The sequence below is a fragment of the Mesoplodon bidens genome, assembly GCF_964165515.1.
Source record: "Mesoplodon bidens genome assembly, chromosome: 5".
NCBI classification, from domain to species: domain Eukaryota; kingdom Metazoa; phylum Chordata; class Mammalia; order Artiodactyla; family Ziphiidae; genus Mesoplodon; species Mesoplodon bidens.
The window spans coordinates 72,084,243-72,106,631 of NC_138161.1; the positions used below are offsets into that span (position 1 = coordinate 72,084,243).

Genomic DNA, 22,389 nt, shown 5'->3' on the forward strand with positions numbered 1-22,389 from the left:
AATGGTACAGATGAACTTGTTTGCAAAGTAGAAATAGAGTCACAGATGTAGAAAACAAACTTGCGGTTACCAAGGGGAGAAGGGTAGGGTGGGATGAATTGGGAGATTAGGACTGACATACATACACTACTATATATAAAATAGATAACTAATAAGAACCTACTGTATAGCACAGGGAACTCTACTCAATGCTCTGTGGTGACCTAAATGGGAAGGAAATTTTAAAAAGAGTGGATATATGTATATCTGATTTACTTTGCTACACAGCAGAAACTAACAGAACATTGTAAAGCAACTATACTCCAATTAAAAAAAAAAAAAAAACTTCATGGCCGAAAAGTGCTAATCATTATCTGATCACACAAGGTTTCCACAAACCTTTCAAACTGTAAAAACCACAGTATCTGCAGAGCATAATAAAACAAGGTGTGCTGGTCAGTGTACTCCGTAAGTGATGTGTTCAGTTGATTAATGTGAAAAAAGCTACATTTAAATTATTCATATACAAATAACTTTTGACATGTGATATGATATTATTCGACTGTTATATTCTATACATATTCATATTATTTTTATGCTGGTTTCTTGATTTATCTAAAACAAACCATCTTAGTCATGTGGGCTTACTTCAATCCATTACTCTCTGATAATTCTTTGTTAAATGCATAGCAAAGTCCTGTGGAAATAACATAGTTTTCAAAATCTTTTGTGATTGGTCCTTTTTGTAAATGTCCTGAACTGGGCACTATTTATTTAATAATAGCTAGCTTTATTAGATTAAGGGAACACAACGTGAAAAATATGTTGACATATTATCTAATGAAAGGTGGAAGAAGTGTTCATCTTAAGAGTCTATAAAAATAAGCCTGGTAGAGTCTTACAATTCATTCTAGCCCTTTCCTTGTATCATTTGTCCTGATATATTTGACAGAGATAAACTCTAATACTGCTTGAACCTTAGTGTTGTTTCTACCTACACTGCATAATGTTTCTCTAGTTAGCAGAATTTGAAAATAGAATGGTTTTGTTTAAAAATTGAAATATTAGATTTTTTTCTCTAATTTTATTTCTCCATTGGCTTCTGATTCAAACCTTGAAACCAAGATCCATCTTCTAAACTTGTTCGGCATTTAGAGCATTATTACTGTTTTATTTTGTGTTCTATTCTATATTGCTGCCTAGCACATTACCCTAAAATACAACAGCCTAAAACAACAAACATTTATTACCTCAGAGTTTCTGTGGTCATAACTCCCAGTGCAGCTTAACTGGGTGCCTCTGGCTCAGGGTCTCTCACGAAGCTGCAGCCGAGGCAACAGTCAAGGCTGTGGTCATCATAGGGTTCAACTTGGGAAGAAGTGCCTGCAAGCTCATTAACATGACCACTGGCGAGCGTCAGGTCCACAGTTGTTGGCTAGAGAGGTCCTTGCTGCATAACAGAACCGAGAGTGCAGAGATGGAAGCCAGTGTCTTTGTAACCAAGAGTCAGAGGTGACATCTCATCTCTTCTGCCATAGTTTATTCCTTAAGAGATGAGTTGCTAGGTCCACACAGACTCAAGGGGAGGTGCTTGATCACACAGTGGCATGTGTACCAGGAGGTGGGTTTCTTCAGGTTTTTGTTTTTGTTTTTAATTTTTATTGGAGTATAGTTGCTTTACAGGAGGTGGGGGTCTTAATGGTGGCCTGCTGCATCGCTTACAAGTACTTTGAACTTATAAAATGCCCACTTTTACTGTGTTGTTTCACAGGATTAGGATGATAGAACTGCTTAGCTTGCTGTTGTCTCACAATCTTGAACTAATCATTTTATGTAGAATGAGACTCCAGGAAGGGGTGCAAACCAGGACAGAGATAAAGGCATGTTCATTTGTAGTTTTGCTTGTATGGCCTTTTCTAGTTATTTGGATAAGGAACTTAGCTAAAAACTCTAAGGTACTATCAAAGTATACATTTGGGGGGATTTTATCCTCTGTTCATTATGTAAATTCTAATGTTTATCTTGTTCAGTATTGGTAAAGGTTTCCAAGGTGTCATGAAAAGATGGGGATTTAAAGGCCAGCCAGCTACTCACGGTCAAACAAAAACCCACAGAAGGCCTGGAGCTATTTCAACTGGTGTAAGTGTAACTTAGTGATGCTCTTTTTAGTACTAAAGATTCAGCTTTTGTGTATATGGTGCTTTAGTCTGTCCTTGGGATCAAGTCACATTATTTGAATCTTACTCCAGGTGGGTCCTAATAAAAGTCACAGATTTATGAGTCCTGGCCTTACTTTCCAGAGCCAGACTTGAATCATTTGGTTATATCCTACGTACTTATGGCCAGTGTACATTGGCCAGTGTACGGCCAGTGTCTCAGTACTTGTCTGCCTACTTTCTGTCCCATCTCTGTCTCCCATCCTACACTCTGAAGTCAGCTGTAAGTGATCAGGGATCAGAATGCCCTGCCATCTGCCCTCACTGGTTTCTTCACAGATTTGTTTTTGCCTTAGAAGACACCGTTGGGAAAAGTTGTCAAGGACAATATAATGATGAAGGGGAAAGTAATAGAGAAAAAATGGAGAAATAGACAATAAGAGCATAGGAAGGAGAGAAGGAGATTTGTACTGCTAATTTAGTCCTACTGAATATCTCTCCCAGAGGTGTACCATAAAGAGCCTGGGGGATTCTTACTCTTGGGTGGGAAGAGTATGGAAGGGCTCAGGAGTGGCAGGAGTGGCACTTAACTAGATATACTTTTTTGTTAATACTCTTTACTTTGGAACCATGTTAATGTTTTACAAATTCAAAGTAAAATAAAAATGGGGGGGATCCATAATGGAATATAATTAGGAAATGAACATAACTATTTCAAATGAGTAATAGAACCTCACTAAATTGGGGGACTAGAGTGGACTAATAACTCAAGTAACTTGTGAACACATAGTTGTTGGCTGTATACCCAGAGTCTAAATTTAAAATGTACTGTGTGCAAGTGTTGAGTTCTAATTATGTTTTTTAGTAGTATTAGTTAGCCATTCTGAGATAATTTTCTGTGAATTATAGGATTGACCAGATAAGTGAATATATTGATAATGGAAGCCAAGTTTCTCACTATTGGTGGTAACTAACTCTCTCCTTTAGTCACTCTGCAGAAGGATAGTAACATCAAAAGCCAGGGTGGGAGAGTAGGACCATTCCAGCAGCTGCGGACTGGATGGAGTCCAAGTCAGTTAATACAGAAGATTTGTAAAAACAGGCCAGGCAGTCCATTTGTTCTTTGAATGGTGGTGTGACATGTTTTTATGTCCTCAGCCATTATTGGCTCAGTTGCTGCTCTCTTGTTACTGAATTTTTCTCCTAAATACGTTCTTAGTCTATATTTTTTTGTTCTAATCTAATTTAGAAAGGGAATTCTCTAGGGGTAAATGTGACTAAATCCATGTTTAATTCTTTACTGGGGGCTAGCAAAATGGAGGAAAAAATAAAACATTTTAATGACATATCTTATTTGCATTTTGGTTTGATTGGTAGTGTTTGAAATTGAGAGTACTGCTTAAAAGTGCTACTTTTGTTTCTCTCCTTTAGGATATTGCCAGAGTCTGGCCTGGAACTAAAATGCCTGGACAGTTGGGGAACATAGAGAGGACAGCATTTGGACTGAAAGTAAGTTTCTGGAGTGGCTTTTTATAGGAGTGGTTAAATTAGTGCCTAAAGGCAAACACAGCAGCATACATATTTAACATGTGTCTGCGTATGGTGGTTCTAATAGGTTTTACAATTATTGAGGGGTGGGGGGTACGTGAACTCTGTGTGTGTGTGTGTGTGTGTGTGTGTGTGTGTGTGTGTGTTGGAGTTGTCATATATGTTCATTTAACATGCAAGCCATGAAAAATGCACTCATTAAAAAGAAAAAGTTAATTGTCTACTATTTGACCTGGAAGATTTCCACAAAGTGTTGTTGCATGAAAAAATAGAGATTCAGAGCATTACGTATAATACTCTTATAGAAGAGTAAACAGAAACTCCCTACATATATATGTCACCATGCCATGTAAGCACAGAGAAGAGTAGATGGTTATCATATTGCTTTCGATTAAATGTCAAATGTGTGGATGGATGTGAGTGAGGAAGAGGAGGGAGGAAGACAAAATAGGAGACAATCAAAATAGGAAAATAGAGTACCAAAAAAGCATTGTGGTATACATCCATTTTTGTAAAATAATTATATATTTAAAAGGAGCGGGGAGTTACATTCACTCTCTACTAACTTGAGGAACATATGTAATATCTAAGTGAAAATGAGTTGTTCATAATAGGTGCCATGTAATTATATTTTTATTAAAACAACTAATCTGTCTATATGTGTGAAAAGTATAGAAAGTACAAAAAAGAAAATAGGCCATTCAAAAGAACAACCCCCAAAGACAACCACTGGTAACATTTTGGTACATATTCTTTCATTCTCTATTCTAGGTATATTTTATTTATAAATTTTAACCAGCAGAAGTTTTTGAAATTTTATGTAATTTAAGATTTTTTTTCCTTCTTCTGTTACATTTATATTTGCCATAGACAACTATTTGTATCTGTTTTGGTGCATTTTCTTTTCATGTATGCATATGTGTGACAGGAGAGAGATTTCAGTTTCCCTAGTATTTAACATTTAGCCATGAGGTATGGGTCAAACTTGATTTTACCCCCAAATACTTTCTCAGTACCATTTCTTGACTGTTCTCTCATTTGTGTAAATGTTTTTCCCACGTGAAGATCTGTTTGAAGGCCATCTGCTCAGCACACTTTTTAAAAAAATTAGACCCAGAGAGGTTGCAGCTTCCCAGTTTCTAGTTGCAGCAAGCTCATGTTAACTAAGAATAAAATAAAATTGAATTTTCACGTGTTATTCTTAATGGTGCCAGAAGAATATTGAAATATCTAAGTAGTCTTGATCGTTCAGTCACATTTATACTTAAAATGAGAGTTTTCTACCACTTACATGAGACATATCTGTTGTAGTATTACAGTACAAGTCATCCATAGGATTTGAAATTCTTATTCTTATTCAGTATTTTGAGGTGCTAACATGATTATTTCTTTACAGGCTACTTATAGCCTCAGCTTTTGTTTGTATTGATATAAGTATATTCTCATATTTTTAACTCTTAAGGTTTGATTTTATTTCCACTTTAGGTGTGGAGAATAAACACAAAACACAATATAATCTATGTAAATGGCTCTGTACCTGGACACAAAAATTGCTTAGTAAAGGTATGTATAACTGTCTTTATTTTCCCTTGTTCAGAGATGTGGATGTGTTCCATAAGTTCTCCTCTCACCCATAAATGTGTCTTGAAAATAAGTAGCTGTTTCTCCACATGCTCTTTGCTATTTTTTCTGCTTTTTAGTAGCACCTGAGTGAGAAAATTGCACAAAATAACCTATAGCCTATGTCTCTAAAACCATGAACTTGCACAAAGGGTAGGTCCAGTAAGAGGTTCTTTAGAAATACAAAAAGGATATTAGCAAAACTACTTGCAAAAATATCAATATATCTCTATCCTTCCAAAAAATTACTTTTTCATTTTTTAAGAGTACTTTGACATGGGAACCAGAAGTATGTGTGGTGGAAATAAAATGAGAATCAACAAGAAAGGTGGTTTGAGGTGGACATTTTAAGGAAAGATTTATTATTATTATTATTACTAGCATTGCTCTGTGTTTTCCTTAAAAATACATTTTTATGTTCAAAACATGAAGAGAAGAAAACATGTTATACAAGATAGACTTGAAAAAAACGTTCTTAAGCTCTCAGAGATTTATTTCCATCAAATAAAATACAAAATAAATATTCAGCGTGGGATTTAAGTCAACATAATACAAAATGAGACATCACTTTTGAATTTTGAATCTTCCATTCTGAAAATAAATTTGTAGTTGAAGTGATATCAGCAGTTCCCCAAAACAGATTCTTCATTACTCTTCCAACAATAACAACAAAAATAGGCTGAAACTTAACCCTCAGATTTTTCAAGAAACCTGTCTTTTTCTGTGTATTCTTTTCATTTCTTAAAGTAGGTTCCGTTACTAGCATAGGTACAATATTTGTTTCAGTCTTACAGTAATTAAAATTCCCTTTCTGGAACTCTTCACTTTTTTGACTAGGGTATTCTCATTGTTTTTTTTAAAGAAAAAATGCATTTGATTAATTCTTGCAAGATTTTTTGGTCTCCTTTTTTTTAAGTTTGCAGTTTTTTAGGTTTAAGTAAGTTTTCAGGCCCCCAGTGACCCAAGTCATGTACATAGTGACAGGTACTGGAAGCCAGCAGGTTGTCATTGTGCTTTTCCTAACATTTTGGCCTCATAATTCAGTGTATTCCTACCTCCAGATTTATTACATTGTTATAAATATAACAACCTAATAAAAAAGAAAAAAGGAAAATGATCATTTTTCATAATAAATTATACTGGATAGCAGATGAAGTTTTAAACATTGTCAAATCCTCCTTTTCTCCCCACTTACTGTATACAGTTCTAGGCTGGCTTCCAGCTGAGCCTCACTGTTGCCGTGACTCCTTAGGTTCACCTCAGCATCTTCCTTGACTCCAGCAGGGATGAACAGGTGAACTGCCTTGAAAAACCATATGTGCAGGGTTCTGATCTGGTTGTTATAAACAGTTTATAATTAACAACACTTATTACTCAGATTTTTCCACCCACTTCAATAAAGATTGCCTCCAAAAACTCAATCCATTTAATGGATGGTGGCCTGCTATCACTGAAGATCTTCAGAAGGTACACTGAAGGCAATTCCAAAAGAGGAGTCCAAATACATTTTGAGAAACTATACCATCAGAGAAATGTCTAGACACTTTGAACTGTTAACACACTAGGTGGATATATTTCCAACAAACAGATTTTGATAAAAGAACTCATCTTGAAAAAAATCTTTGACACACAGTGCCTTTTAACTGTCTTTTATAACCTTAAATGTCTGTCCCAAACATTAAGGTGTGGGTTTGGGGGAGTTTTTTGTTGGCTTATGTTTTAAATGTCAAAAGTTTGGTAAATCTTCTGAAAACAGTCACCCCATTTTGTCCATTCTTCCCAGTGATCCCATAGCAGGTGAATAAGCCCCTTGCCATTGGAGGTTGAGGCTCATCCTGCTGGACAGGCAGCCTCATTGGCATCCACTCACTGCACAGGAGCTTTTGATTCCATCAGAGTACAGAGTACAGGGCTGCCTGTCATTCATTCTAAAGTTAGTAAGATAGTCTTAGGGATAACCAACCTGTTTAATTAATGTAAGCTTTTTATTCTTCTTTGGATTCACTAAATGTATTAAGAGAGCCTAAAGAACTTTTATTTATAGCATAGTGTACTGTAATATTTGTGTGTGCTCGTCCCTATATCCTAATTTATAATTTAAGTTTATTTTCAGATTTGCCTGTTTTTTGTGTGTGTATCCTACCTCTAGCTTTCCTAAAAAGTGTTTGAACTGGTTTGCCAATATACATAAATATATAAAGAATGAGAGGGAGTCCTGAAAGCGGGGAAATAATAAAGCCAGGGATAAGATTCTATGCACAAAAACATGTACCAGCAAATTCGGGACAAGATGGTGGAGTACAGGGACCTTGAGACCACCTTCTCTTATGAGCCCACCAAAATCACAACTGCTGAACAATCATAAATTAAAGAAAAAGCTGGAACCTACCAAAAAAGATATTCTACATGATATAAAGAAGAAACCACAATGAGATGATAGGAGGGGGTGCACTCGTGATGTAATCAAATCCTTTACTACCTGGCGACACAAAAACTGGAGAATGATTATATCACAGAACTTCTCCCACAGGAGTGAGAGTTCTGAGCCTGACGTCAGGCTCCCCAGCTGGGGGCCTGGCATCAGGAAGAGGAGCTCCCAGAGCATTTGGCTTTGAAGGCCAGTGGGGCTTGATAGCAGGAGCTCCACAGGACTGGGGGAAGCAGAGACCTCACTCTTAAAGGGCACATGCAGAATCTCATGCACCTGGAACCCGGGCAAAAGCAGTAATTTCATAGGACCCTGTGCCAGACCTACCTGCTGGTCTTGGAGGGTCTCCTGGAAGGTAGGGGGCAGCTGTGGCTCACCCTGAGGACATAAAAACCAGTGGCAGATATATTAGGGAGTATTCATCTTCATGAACTCTTGCTGGAGGCTGACATCTTGCTTGGGTCATTAGCACCAAAACCTGACCATACCCAACAGCCTGTAGGCTCCAGTGCTGGGACACCTCAAGCGAACAACCAAGTGGGCAGGGACACAGCTGCATCTGTCAGCAGACAGGCTGCCTAAAGACTTCCTGAGCCCACAGCCGTCTTTGGACACACCCTTTGACACGGCCCTGCCCACCAGAGGGCAAGGAACCAGCTCCACCAACCAGTGGGCTGGCACCAGCCCCTCCTGCCAGGAAGCCTGCACAAGCCTCTAGAGCAGCCCCATCCAGCCAGGGGCAGACACCAGAAGCAAGAAAACTACGATCACACAGCCTGTGGAACTGGGTCTGCAAACAGACTGGTCCCTGATCCTTCAGGGATGAGAGGGAAGTGTACTGCTGGGACATACAGGACATCCCACTTCTCCAAGGTTGAGAAATGTAATTAACCTACCACACACATAAAAATACAAGTAGAAATTTAGACAGACTGAGGCAGCAGAGGAATATGTTTCAGATGAAGGAACAAGATAAAAATCCCTGAAGAACAGCTAAGTGAAGTGGAAGTAGGCAGTGTACTCGAGAAGGAGTTCAGAGTAATGATCGTAAAGATGATCCAGGAATTTGGGGAAAGAATGGATGCACAGAGCAAGAAGTTAGAAGTTTTTAACAAAGAATCAAAATATAAAGAGCAACCAAACAGATTAATAACTGAAATGAGAAATACACTAGAAAGAACCAGTAGCAGAATAAATGAGGCAGAAGAATAGAGCAGTGAACTGGAAGACATAGTACTAGAAATCACTGCCGTGTAACAGAATAAAAAAGAATGAGAAGAAATTAGAACAGTTTAAGAGAACTTTGGGACAACATCAAGCACACAAACATTCCCATTATAGGGATTCTAGGAAAAGGAGAGAGAAATGGCCTGAGAAAATACTTGAAGAGATAATAGCTGAAAACTTCCCTAACCTGGGAAAGGAAACAATCACCCAAGTCCAGGAAGCACAGAGTCCCATAGACGATAAACCCAAAGAGAAACGCACCAAGACACATAGTAATCAAATTGACAGTACTTAGAGAAAATATGAAAAGCAACAAGGGAAAAGCTATAAATAATGTACAAGGGAACTCCCATAAGATGGTCTGCTGATTTTTGAGCAGAAACTCTGTAAGCCAGAAGGGAATGGCATGATGTATTTAAAGTGATGAAAAAATCTACAATCAAGAATACCCATGGGCTTCCCTGGTGGCTCAGTGGTTGAGAGTCTGCCTGCCGATGCAGGGGACACGGGTTCATGCTCCGGTCTGGGAGGATCCCACGTGCCACGGAGCGCCTGGGCCCGTGAGCCATGGCCGCTGAGGCTGTGCGTCCGGAGCCTGTGCTCCGCGAGGGGAGAGGCCACAGCAGTGAGAGGCCCACGTACCGCAAAAAAAAAAAAAAAAAAAAAGAATACCCAGCAAGGTCCTTATTCAGATTTGATGGAGAAATCAAAACAGACAAGCAAAAGATAAAAGAATTCAACACCACCAAACCAGTTTTACAACAAATGCTAAAGGAACTTTTCTAAGGGGAAAAGAAAAGGCCGCAACTAGAAACAAGAAAATTATGAAATGGAAAAGCTCACTGGTAAAGGCAAACATATGACAAAGGTAAATTGTCCATACACAAACTAGTAGGGAGGTTACAAAACAAAAGTAGTAAAATCATCTGTATCCACAATATGCAGTTAAGGGATACACAAAACAATTAGATGTGAAATATGATATCAGGGACCTCCCTGGTGGTGCAGTCATTAAGAATCTGCCTGTCAGTACAAGGGACACAGTTTCAAGCCCTGGTCCGGGAAGATCCCACATGTCATGGAGCAACTAAGTCTGTGCACCACAACTACTGAGCCTGCGCTCTAGAGCCCACATGCCACAACTACTGAAGCCTACATGCCTAGAACCCGTGCTCCACAACAAGAGAAGCCACCACAATGAGAAGCCCACGCACTGCAATGAAGAGTAGCCCTCACTCGCTGCAACTAGAGAAAGCCTGTGCACAGCAACAAAGACCCAAGGCAGCCCCCCAAAATAATTAATTAATTAAAGGAAAAAAAGAAATAGATCAAAAACAGTAATTGTGAAGGGAGGAGAGTACAAATGTGGGGTATTTAAAATGCAGTTCAAATGAGATCAGCAACTTAAAACAATCATATATATTTATATTTATGTATATACACATACACACTGCTATACTAAAACCTCATAGTAACCACAAACCAAAAATCTATAATACATATACATACAATAAAGAAAAAGGAATCCAAACATAACACAAAGATAGTCATTAAATCACAAGAGCAGAGAACTAAGAAGAAAGGGACAAAAGACCTACAGAAATCCAATAACAGAATGGCAATAAGAACATATATATTGATAATTACCTTAAATGTAAGTGGATCAAATACTCCAATCAGAAGGCATAGACTGACTAAATGGATACAAAAACTAGACCCATATACGTGCTGTCTACAGGAGACCCACTTCAGATCTAGAGACATACAAAGTAAGGGGATGGAAAAAGGTATTCCATTGCAAATGCAAATCAAAAGAAAGCTGAAGTAGGAATACTCATATCAGACAAAAAAGACTTTAAAATAAAGATGGTTACAAGAGAGAAGGACACCACATAATGATCAAGGGATCAATCCAAGAAGAGATATAACAATTGTAAATATATATGCACCCAACATAGGAACACCTCAACATATAAGGCAGATGTTAATAGACATAAAAGTAGAAATTGACAGTAATAATAATGGGGGACTTTAACACCCCACTTAAATCAATGGACAGATTGTCCAGACAGAAAATCACTAAGGAAAACACAAGCCTTAAATGACACATTAGACCAGATGGGCTCAATTGATATGTATAGAACCTTCCATCTGAAAGCAGAATACACATTTTAAGTGCACATGGAACATTCTCCAGGATTGATCATATGTTGGGCCACAAAGCAAGCTGTAGTAAATTTAAGAAAATTGAAATTGTATCAAGCATCTTTTCAGACCACAACTCTATGAGTTTAGAAGACAACCAGGGAATTCCCTGGCAGTCCAGTGGTTAGGACTCCATGCTTTCACTGCCAAGGGTGCATGTTTAATCCCTTGTCAGGGAACTAATATCCTAACAAGCCACCCGATGCAGCCCAAGAAAAAGAAAGAAAAGAAAACAGCCACAAGAAAAAAACTGCAAAAAACACAAACACGTGGAAGCTAAACAATATGCTACTAAACAACCAATGGATCACTGAAATAATCAAAGAGGAAATCAAAAAATACTTAGAAAATCATGAAAACAAAAACACAATGGTCCAAAACCTATTGGACATAGCAAAAGCAGTTCTAAGAGGGAAGTCTATAGCAGCACAGTGTTACCTCAGGAAACAAGAAAAATATCAAATAAACAACATAACCTTACACCTAAAGCAACTAGAGAAAGAACAGTCGAAACCTAAAGTTAGCAGAAAAAAAGAAAGGAAGATCAGAGCAGAAATAAATGAAATAGACACTTTAAAAAAATCAATAGAAAAGATCAATGAAATAAAAGCTGATTCTTTGAAAAGATAAACAAAATTGGTAAACCTTTAGCCAGACTCATTATGGAAAAAAAGGAGAGTGCCCAAATCAGTAAAATCAAAAACGGAAAAGCAGAAGTTACAGCCAATACCACAGAAATACAAAGGATCATAAGAGGCTGCTACAAGCAACTATACAGCCATAAAATGGACAACCTTGAAGAAATGGACAAATTCTTAAAAAGGTGCGATCTCTCAAGACTGAACCGGGAAGAAATAGAAAATATTAACAGACGAGTTACCAGTACTGAAATTGAATCAGTAATTTTAAAACTCCCAACAAACAAAAGTCCAGGACCAGATGGCTTCAGGCAAATTCTACCAAACATTTAGAGAAGAGTTAACACCTACCCTTCTGAAATGATTTCAAAAAAATTGCAGAGGAAGGGACACTTCTGAACTCATTCTATGAGGCCACCATCACCTTGATACCAAAACCAAAGATACCACTAAAAAAGAAAAGTACAGGCCAATATCACTGATGATCTTAGATGCAAAAATCCTCAACAAAATCAAACCAAATAAAAAAGAAAATCTAGCCAACCGAATCCAACAATACATTAAAAGGATCATACACCATGATCAAGTGGGATTTATCGCAGGGGTATAATGAATTTTCAGTATCTGCAAATCAATTAGTGTGATACACCACATTAACAAGTTGAAGAATAAAATTATATGGTCATCTCAATAGATGCAGAAAAAACTTTTGATAAAATTCAACATCCATTTATGATAAAGAGAAAAAAAAAAAAAACTCCAGAAAGTGGGCATAGAGGGAACCTACCTCAGTATAATAAAGGCCATATGTGATGAGCCCACAGCTAACATCATAATCAACAGCAAAAAGTTGAAAGCATTTCCTCTAAGATCAGGCACAAGACAAATGCCCACTTTTGCCACTTTTATTCAACATAGTTTTGTAACTCCTAGCCACAGCAATCAGAGAAGATAAAGAAATAAAAGGAATCCAGATTGGAAAAGAAGTAATTAAATTGTCACTTTTGCAGATGACGTGATACTATACATAGAAAATTCTGAAGATGCTATCAGAAAACTACTAGAGCTCATCAATGAATTCTGTAAAGTTGCAGGGTACAAATTAATACATAGAGGTCTGTTGCACTTCTATACAGTAACAACAAAAATCAGAAAGTAAAATTAAGGAAACAATCCCATTTACAATCACATCAAAAACAATAAAATACTTAGGAACAAACCTACCTAAGGAGGCAAAAAACCTGTACTCTGAACATTATGAGACGCTGATGAAGGAAATTAAAGAAGACACAAACAGATGGAAAGATATATGATGTTCTTGGATTGGAAGAATGAATATTGTTAAAATGACCATACTATCCAAGGCAATCTATAGATTCAATGCATTTCCTATCAAATTTCCAATGGCATTTTTCACAGAAGTAGAACAAGAAATTTTAAAATTTGTATGGAAACACAAAAGACCCCAAACAGCCAAAGCAATCGTAAGAAGGAAGAATGGAGCTGGAGGAATCAGGCTTCTTGACTACAGAGCTACAGTAAGCAAAACAGTATGGTACTGGCACAAAAACAAACATATAGATCAATGGAACTAGATAGAAATCCCAAAAATAAAGCCATGCACATATGGTCAGTCTACATCAAAGGAGGCAAGAATATACAATAGAGAAAAGGCAGTCTTTTCAATAAGTAGTGCTGGTAAAACTGGACAACTCTGTGTACAAGATTAGAACATTCTCTAGCACCAAATACAAAAATAAATTCAAACTGGATTAAAGACCTAAATATAAGACCAGATACTATAAAACTCCTAGAGGAAAAAACAAGCAGAACACTCTTTGACATAAATTGCAGCAATATCTTTTTTGATCCATCTCCTAGAGTAATGGAAATAAAAACAAAAATAAACAAATGGGATCTAATTAAACTTAAATGCGTTTGCACAGAAAAGGAAACCATAAAATGGAAAGACAACCTGCAGGATGGGAGAAAATATTTGCAAAATGATGCTACCAACAAGAGATTAATTTCCAAAAGTACGAACAGCTCATACAGCTCAATATCAAAAAAAACCCAACCCAATCAAAAAATGGGCAAAAGACACTGAATGTCTAAGTAGACATTTCTCCGAAGACATACAGGTGGCCAAAAGGCATATGAAAAATAATGCCCAACATCGCTAATTAGTAGGGAAATGCAAATCGAAAAAAAACTATAATGAGGTATCACCTCACACCAGTCAGAATAGCCATCATCAAAATGTCTACCAATACTAAATGCTGGAGTAGGTGTGGAGAAAAGGGAACCCTCCTACACTGTTGGTGGGAATGTGAATTGGTGCAGCTACTATGGAAAACAGTATGGAGACTTTTAAACTAAAAGCAGAGTTACCATATGGTCCAGCAATCCCACTCCTGGGTATATATCTAGAGGAAACGATAATTTAAAAAGATAAATGCACCCCAATGTTCATCGCAGCCCTATTTACAGTAGCCAAGAGATGGAAACAACCTAAATGTCCATCGACAGAGGAATGAATAAAGAAGCCATGGTACATGTATACAATGAAATACTACTCAGCCATAAAAAAAAGGAAATAATGCCATTTGCAGCAACATGGATGGACCTAGAGATATATTAAGTGAAGAAAGCCAGATAAAAGACAAATATTATACGATATCGCTTATATGTGGAATCTAAAAAATGATACAAATGAACTTATTTACAAAACAGAAATAGACTCACAAACATAGAAAACAAACTTATGGTTACCAAAGGGGAAAGGGGTGACAGAGGGATAAATTAGGAGTTTGGGATTAGCAGATACAACGTACTATATATAAAACAGATAACCAACAAGGACCTACTGTATAGCAAAGGAAACTATACTCAATATCTTGTGATAACCTATAATGGGAAAGAATATGAAAAAGAATATGTTTATATGTGTAACTGAATTACCTTGCTGTTTCTTGGGTATAATCTATAAAAATTTGAAAGTACCTGAGAATTCACCATTTAGGCAATTTATAACTAAATTTTCACAGTTATCAAATTTGCACAGAAGGTTTTGTTGTTCGTTTTGTTGTTTATCTGCTTGGGTTTTATTTTCAGTTACAAATTCTGAGACAATTGAATTGGTAAGAATTTGACATTTTTTTCCCAAGTTAAAGTTCAACTCAAGATTAGTGGATTGGAAAAAAAAGGTTAAACAAATGTATTTTCTTCTGGGCAACTTACTGATAATTTCTTGGAACAATTTTAATGAGAAAAATTAATATAGGTGTTTTTCTGTGCTTAGCTATTTCTAGCAGCTGTGTACTTACTTCAACCATATTATTCATTTCTTATTGCCAAAATGAGTATGCCTTATTTTAATCTTTTTGTGTAATTATGTGTAATTGTTTTTTTTTACTTCTCTCTGAATGAAGGCTGTAGAATGAGTCAGAAGCTTTAAAGAACCCAGTGTTTTCCAAAAATTTAACCCAACATTTTAGATCATATCAATATCTGTACTATTCCTCAGTTAATGAATGTACAAATGTAATTAGAATATTTTTAGAATATAAGGAGCTAATACAGCTGTTTTCAAGACTTCTGGGTTTATTATTGTTTCTGCTAAATACTATTCTGTCCTTAGCTTCTCAAAGAGAACACTACTTGTCAAATATAAGCTAATTTCCTTAACAAAACTTGATATTTTGGGTTATGTGCTCTTAGAATTAAGACTAACAAAAGTACTAGGTAAATTTTATATTTTTTAACCCAAGCTCAAAAAATTTATGGTAGAATATAGAATAATTAAAATATATGATGTGAGTAGATAATAAAATTAATAATTGAGAAGTAGACAGTAATACCTTTTAGATATATAGTTTATATCAGTTCTTTATATTTGAAAAATCAATTTGGGTATAATTGATATATAGTAATTGTAGAATATGATTTATTCTGTTGGGCAGTTCTGTTTATGGATAAAATATAATCAGAGTAATTTTATTCCCATGAGATAGCTGATAAGAAAAAGGAAATGTAGGAAGAGCTGTTCTTTGATTATGAATAAGTAAACCAGACTATCTTTAAATAACTTACTTGGTATCACTTATTAATAAGATCTCTGCTTCCTCCCCCCAGATCAAAGATTCTAAATTGCCTGTATATAAAGATTTCTGTAAAAATCTACCATTCCCAACATATTTCCCTGACGGAGATGAAGAGGAGCTACCAGAAGATTTGTTCGATGAAGACCTGTGTCATCCTGGGGCGCCTTCTATTACGTTTGCCTGACCTCATTGGACATGACAGACTCCCATATGTCCTGTGAATTCTGATGAACCAGAACAATAATATAACCAGGAATTATGTTTTCTTTTCTTGGTAACAACATACCACACTGGTTATCTTTGTCAAGGGCATAAATTTATCATTCATCCTCCAACTGAATTTCATTTAAAAAATTACCACATTAAGCAAATCAGTTAAGTAGATTGAATATGCCGAATTTAGATGGACCGGCAGTTTGCATATTAGTAAAATCTTTGTAATTTGTGGGCTTTGTTCTTTTTTTACTATGTATTTCTCAAGTTATCTTAAATGTTTATAAATTTAGCTTCTTTTACTAAAGATTTGTCTTTGTGAAAGGGTGGTTGTGGAACAATGTCAAATCATATGGGGACTATGGTGTTACCTATTTAGGTAAAAGAAACTATTTCCTGAGTCCGAAAAAGAAAAAGGAATTGAGATTTTTATCTAGATTATAGAAATGTTTATGTCATAGTTAAAGGCCTGACACAATAAGATCATAAATTATGGGTCTTATTTATACTTCTGTTGGGAGGTATAGTTATTTTTTAGTTAGATCACTCAACTGTAAGACAGGTGTAATTATTTTTCCTTTTTTTTCAGCCATGCCCTGCAGCATGCGGGATCTTAGTTCCCTGACCAGGGATCCAGTCTGCCCCCTGCAGTGGAAGCTCAGAGTCTTAACCACTGGACCACTGGGGAAGTCCTGTAATTATTTTTCCTTGATGCCTTCCAAAAGGGATTTGAAATGGCTTGGATGTACATTCAACAAACTTTTTTTTTTTTTTTTTGTCTTAGTTGAGTCTCCATTGTGGCACGCGGGCTTTCTCTGGTTGCAGCAAGTGGGGGCTACTCTTTGTTGTGGTGAGCAGGCTTCTCATTGCTGTGGCTTCTCTTATGGAGAACGGGCTCTAGGCGTGCAGGCTTCAGTAGTTTGGCATGCAGGCTCTAGAGTGCAGGCTCAGTAATTGCGATACACGGGCTTAGTTGCTCCGTGGCATGTGGGATCTTCCCAGACCAGGGCTCGAACCCATGTCTCCTGCATTGGCAGGCAGATTCTTAACCACTGTGCCACCAGGGAAGTCCCTCAACAAACTTATTAATCACTTATTACTCAAAATGTTAATAGCTCCTGGGTTTCTCTTCATTGTATGGAATGAAAATGTTTCCTAATGGCTACTTATAACAGATAATTAAGCTTAAAAATGTTAAGTATAAGCAGGCCTCATTTAACTACTGGATTTCCTCTGGACCAGATTCCTGAGGATCCACAGAGTCTAACTTTTTAAAGTCCAGGTATCTTCTGAGACTTGATTCACATGGCCACCCAAGAGACTTAATAACCACAGTGTTAGACCTTTTAATAACAAGTCCATTAGTTATCAGGAAATCACACGAAAACCTAACAGTATTTTCCTGCCCACATTGCATTTCTCATTCTTAATTTTAAATCCAACTGTAGCCACATCTCTTTTAAAGTTTTCATTTATACTTCATCTCTTTTCATTTAAGACTTGTGACTTTGATGGTTCTGGTGACTGAATACAGCATCAATATACAAACATATAATAGCAATATTTAATTGGGAAATTCTATGGGAGGAAAGTGGATACCATCCACAACAGCAATTTTTTAAAAGGTTACTGAGGAAAAAAAGCCTGACAAATATTCTAAGGTCTTATTGGAGAAGATAAGATGTTATTGAAGGACATAAAAGATAACCAAGATAGTCCTCTCCATTTTTTAAGTTATGAATGAAAAGACTTAATATTGTAAAGAATTCAGCTCAATCATATTTTTAAAATCTCAACAGGACTTACCATAGAACTGCTGAAACTGATTCTAAAATTGATATGAATGTGTAAATTCAAGAATAACCAAAACTTAAAATCATACCCATTAGTTAGGTTTGCCCCATACTATGATTAGGGACTATTTATATGTATTTAACTTCGAAATTCTGAATACTGTATGCATCAATTCTACTCCTTTAATTAGCTGCATTTGACCAAAAGATTTTAGTGAACTTATAGATACGTCAAGGTTACTGAAGTTATGGGAAGCAGCTGTTATCTTGCAAAACAAATGAACAGTTATTGCTGGGAGAACATAAACTCTTGTTTCTGAATAAGGTATTTGCAGGTTTGTATCAGGAGTCCCTAACCTCTTCTGAATGAAACACTGTGTTTAATTGCCCAGAAGCCATTGATGGGGGGAGTCATTACTCAGGAAGGATGCTTTAAACAGTGCAGGAAAGGAATCATATCTGAAAGTAGCCAGATGACAGAAGGAGAGCCAGGACATATGGCATTTTGAAGAAGGCAGGGAGTCCTCTCCACTAGAGAGCTTGACCCAGACCCATCACCATCTTCCTCTAGGGTTTGTGTTACCAAGTCCAAGCTTGTGCTGCTCACCCCATGACAGGCCAGTAAATCAAGACACAAGCTGTTGGGGCAAGGAAAGCCAGCAGACCAAGAAGATGGTGGACTCATATCCCAAAGAACCATCTTGTCTGAGTTAGAATTCAAGTTTCTTATATAATAAAAGCAGAGGGAGTAAAGTCAAACATTTCCTGGTTCCAGCCAGCCTCCGGAGGGGGTGTGTTAATTCACAGGTGGGCCTGGTCCAGATGTTTCCTGTGAGCTAAACAAAGGTATATTAGCTTAATGCTCATTACCTGGGAGGCAGGGTTCCCAGAGATGGGAATTGCATATACTTTAAGCTTGTAGGCAACATCCCTTTAGTGATTAACTTGTAATGGAATACAAAGGTTCTTCCCTATTACAATTCCCCACTGCCAATGTCCATTCCACAGTCTTGTGGGGAAAGGGTCAAAGACTGCTCTGGCTACTTCCTGCTGAACAGGGGCAATGAATATTCTTTAGAATCTTTAGCAGTAAAATCCTCTTTCCTTTTTTATCTACAACCATTTGAACCTGATGAAACTCCTTAGCACTTTGTTGTCTAATTTGTAATTGAACTTGGGGTTGGGGTTCAGTTCCAGTTCCCAATACATATACCAAGTTCCTGTGCTGTTTATTTGGAAAAAATTAAATAGGTTGACCCCTCTCTGGCCATAATGAAATTACCATTTACTTCAGTTCAATAGGCAGACCTGTTGGAGTCAAACTCATGAACAGGGTTTAATATAATGCCCAAAGTTTTAGCATAACTGGCAACTGCTAGGTCTTTCAGAGCATTTATAGATTCTCCTGCCTGGGCAGACACCTAGAATGAACTACAATACAGTATTTCAAAGGGGCTTAATTTAAGCCTGCTTCTGGGAGCCACTAATCCATAGCAGGGCAACTGGCAAGGCCTTATCCCAAGTTAAGTTAGTATTCATTTTCTCAGTTTTTCCTGTTGATTGTGGTCTCCGGGATTAATGTAGTTCCAATGCCTTAAACCAAATCGGGATAATTTCCTTAAGGAGGGCTTTAACTGATTAAAAAGTACTGATTTTAATGAACTTATTTACAAAACAGAAACACAGACTTAAGAAACAAACCAAAGGGGAAAGGTTGGGGGGGAGGGATAATTAGGAGTTTGGGATTATCATATACACACTACTATATATAAAATAGATAATCAACAAGGACCTACTGTATAGCACAGGGAACTCAGTATTCTATAATAACCTATATGGGAAAAGAATCTGAAAAAGAATATATGTAACTGAATCACTTTGCTGTACACCTGAAACTAACACAACATTGTAAATCAACTATACTCCAATACAAAATAAAATAATTTTTAAAGTACTGATTTTAAAAACTGGTAATTTTAAACTGCCACACACAAAACCAGTGGTGCACAAGTCTCCTTTCCTTCTGAAGTTTATACAATTCATTGTTATCATTAATCAGTCTTTTTACAAAGAGTTCTGAGACCATTTTTCCACCACTGATTAAGACTGGGGTGGCAGGTATTGGAGATAATATTCATTTAGCCTCTTGAGTTTTCTGGACAGACTTGGTGACCTTGCCAGCTCCAGCTGCCTTCTTTTCCACCACTTTAATGACACAGCAACTGTCTGTCTCATGAACAGTAAAGCAACACAGAGGAGGATATGAAACTCTCAACACATGTGGGCTTGCTAGGAACCGTAATCAACAGAAGCAGCATCACCAGATCAAAAATTTGTTGCCAGGACTTCCCTGGTGGCACAGTGGTTAAGAATCCACCTGCCAGTGCAGGGGACATGGGTTCGATCCTTGGTCTGGGAAGATCCCACATGCCACAGAGCAACTAAGCCTGTGCGCCACAACGTGAGCCCATACACTGCAACTACTGAAACCTGCACACCTAGAGCCCATGCTCTGCAACAAGAGAAGCCACCACAATGAGAAGCCTGTGCACTGCAATGAAGAGTAGCCCCCCACTCGCTGCAACTAGAGAAAGCCTGCAAGCAGCAATGAAGCCCCAATGCAGCCAAAAATTTAAAAAATAACAATAAATATAAAATAAAAATGAACTTGGGCCCATCTTCCAGCTTTTTCCCAGAATAATGATCAGTCTCCAGCTCAGCAAACTTGCAAGCAATGTGAGCTGTGTGACAGTCCAGCACAGGTTCATATCTAGCACTGATTTGGCCTGGATGGTTCAAGATAATCACTTGAGGCATGAAGCCAGGTGCTTCCATCGGTGGGTCATTTTTTCTGTCACCAGCCACATGGTCACAACGAACATCTTTGACAGACATGTTCTTGACATTGAAGCCCACACTGTCCCCAGAAAGGGCTTCACAAAAGCTTCATGGTACATTTCAACAGACTTTACTTCAGTTGTAACATTGGAGCAAAGGTGACCACCACGATAGGTTTGAAAACAGTCTCCACTCAACCCACAGGGACAGTACCAATACCAACAATTCTGTAGATGTCCTGGAGGGGCAGACTCAAAGACTAGTCAGTTGGATGAGTTGGTGGCAGGATGCAATCCAGAGCAGCATGGTTCCACTGGCATTGCCATCTTTTGGGTGACTTTCCATCCCTTGAACCCAAGGCATGTTAGCACTTGGCTCCAGCATGTTGTCACCATTCCAGCCAGAAATTGGCACCAATGCTCCTGTGTTGGGGTTGTAGCCAATTTTCTTAATGTAAGTGCTGACTTCCTTAACAATTTACTCATACCTCTTCTGGCTGTAGCGTGGCTCAGTGGAATCCATTTAACAGCAACATTTAGTTGTTTCACACCAAGAGTGTAAGCCAGAAGGGCATGCTCATGGGTCTGCCCATTCTTGGAGATACCTGCTTCAAATCCACCAGCATCAGCAGCAACAATGAGAACATCACGGTCAAACTGGGATGTGCCTGGAATCATGTTTTTGATAAAGTCTCTGTGTCCTGAGGCATCAGTAATAGTCACATAGTACTTATGGTCTCAAATTCCCACAGGGAGATATTGATGGTGGTACCACACTCATGTTCAGCTTTCAGTTTGTCCAAGACCCAGGCAATCCTCTTCAGAGACTTTTTCCGTCCAGGTGAGATTGCTTCCACCCATCCTGAAAAAAAGTGTCCACAAACACTAGCAGGTATCTGAAATTTCCTGTAGCTCAAGGCATTTGTGTCCAGTCGTTGGTGGCACAGATTCCTTTGTGTTGGGCCCCTATCTGGGAAGGTCCAACAGCAGTCTTTGGGTTGTTTTTAGCACGAATCATGCAATTCTGAGTGACTCGCTGTATGGTCTTCTATAGGTTAGGCCCCATTATATATATTTGAATCCATTGTAAGGTGGCATCTCTCCTGTAATGGGTACTAATATGAATGTGCTGCAGCACAGGGTCCAAGATCACCTCAGGAATCAAAACAATTGTGCACTACATTTCCAGCCAGGCAAGGTGCAATCCAAGTGAAACCCCACTCCTTGACCCTCTCTTTGTCCTTTTCTGAATATACTGGATGGTATTTTGACAAGTCAGTCTGTGGGAGAAGTGATCCTCTTGCCTCAGAGGATATTGCTTTAGGTGTCCCAGGGTCCCTTTTTAAGGGGATGTCTATTGGCCATGTGTTTTTGGCCTTCCCTGGAGTGCTGTTAGCACACACTCTGGTCTTACCTTTTCATAGAGCTGGGGCGGGGGGAGAGGGGGAGGAGAGCTCTGTCTCCTGGGGTTTTCATGAGAACCATCTGTAGACTTAAAGAGTGTTCTCATGGGACACTGATGTCAAGCTGTTCTGAAGAAAAACTTAAGGGTGAAAGCTCATTGTTTCTCCCCCAGTAGGGGCTTACCTCTCTTCCAGTTACTCCCCTTTTGGGAATCCAGTGCCAAAAAAGTGGCATTTTG

At 37.9% G+C, this 22,389-nt stretch overlaps 1 protein-coding gene and 1 pseudogene across 2 annotated transcripts in view; one reads left to right on the forward strand and one right to left on the reverse strand.

Moving 5' to 3' along the window:
- The window catches only part of MRPL3 (mitochondrial ribosomal protein L3), a 43,225-nt gene extending 26,876 nt beyond the window's left edge, over window positions 1-16,349 (forward strand). Inside the window, exons 7-10 of the mRNA XM_081234394.1 lie at window positions 2,010-2,118; window positions 3,567-3,644; window positions 5,169-5,246; window positions 15,936-16,349. Of these exons, the coding sequence (XP_081090520.1) occupies window positions 2,010-2,118; window positions 3,567-3,644; window positions 5,169-5,246; window positions 15,936-16,088 (418 nt within the window). The 3' untranslated portion in view covers window positions 16,089-16,349. The remainder of the gene's footprint in view (window positions 1-2,009; window positions 2,119-3,566; window positions 3,645-5,168; window positions 5,247-15,935) is intronic.
- A 2,856-nt stretch (window positions 16,350-19,205) lies between these two features.
- Window positions 19,206-22,389, reverse strand: part of LOC308617929 (elongation factor 1-alpha 1-like) — a 45,562-nt pseudogene continuing 42,378 nt past the window's right edge. Inside the window, exons 3-4 of the transcript in view lie at window positions 20,579-21,609; window positions 19,206-19,218 (exon numbers count right to left, since the gene is read on the reverse strand). The product of the transcript in view is annotated as an elongation factor 1-alpha 1-like (transcript). The remainder of the gene's footprint in view (window positions 19,219-20,578; window positions 21,610-22,389) is intronic.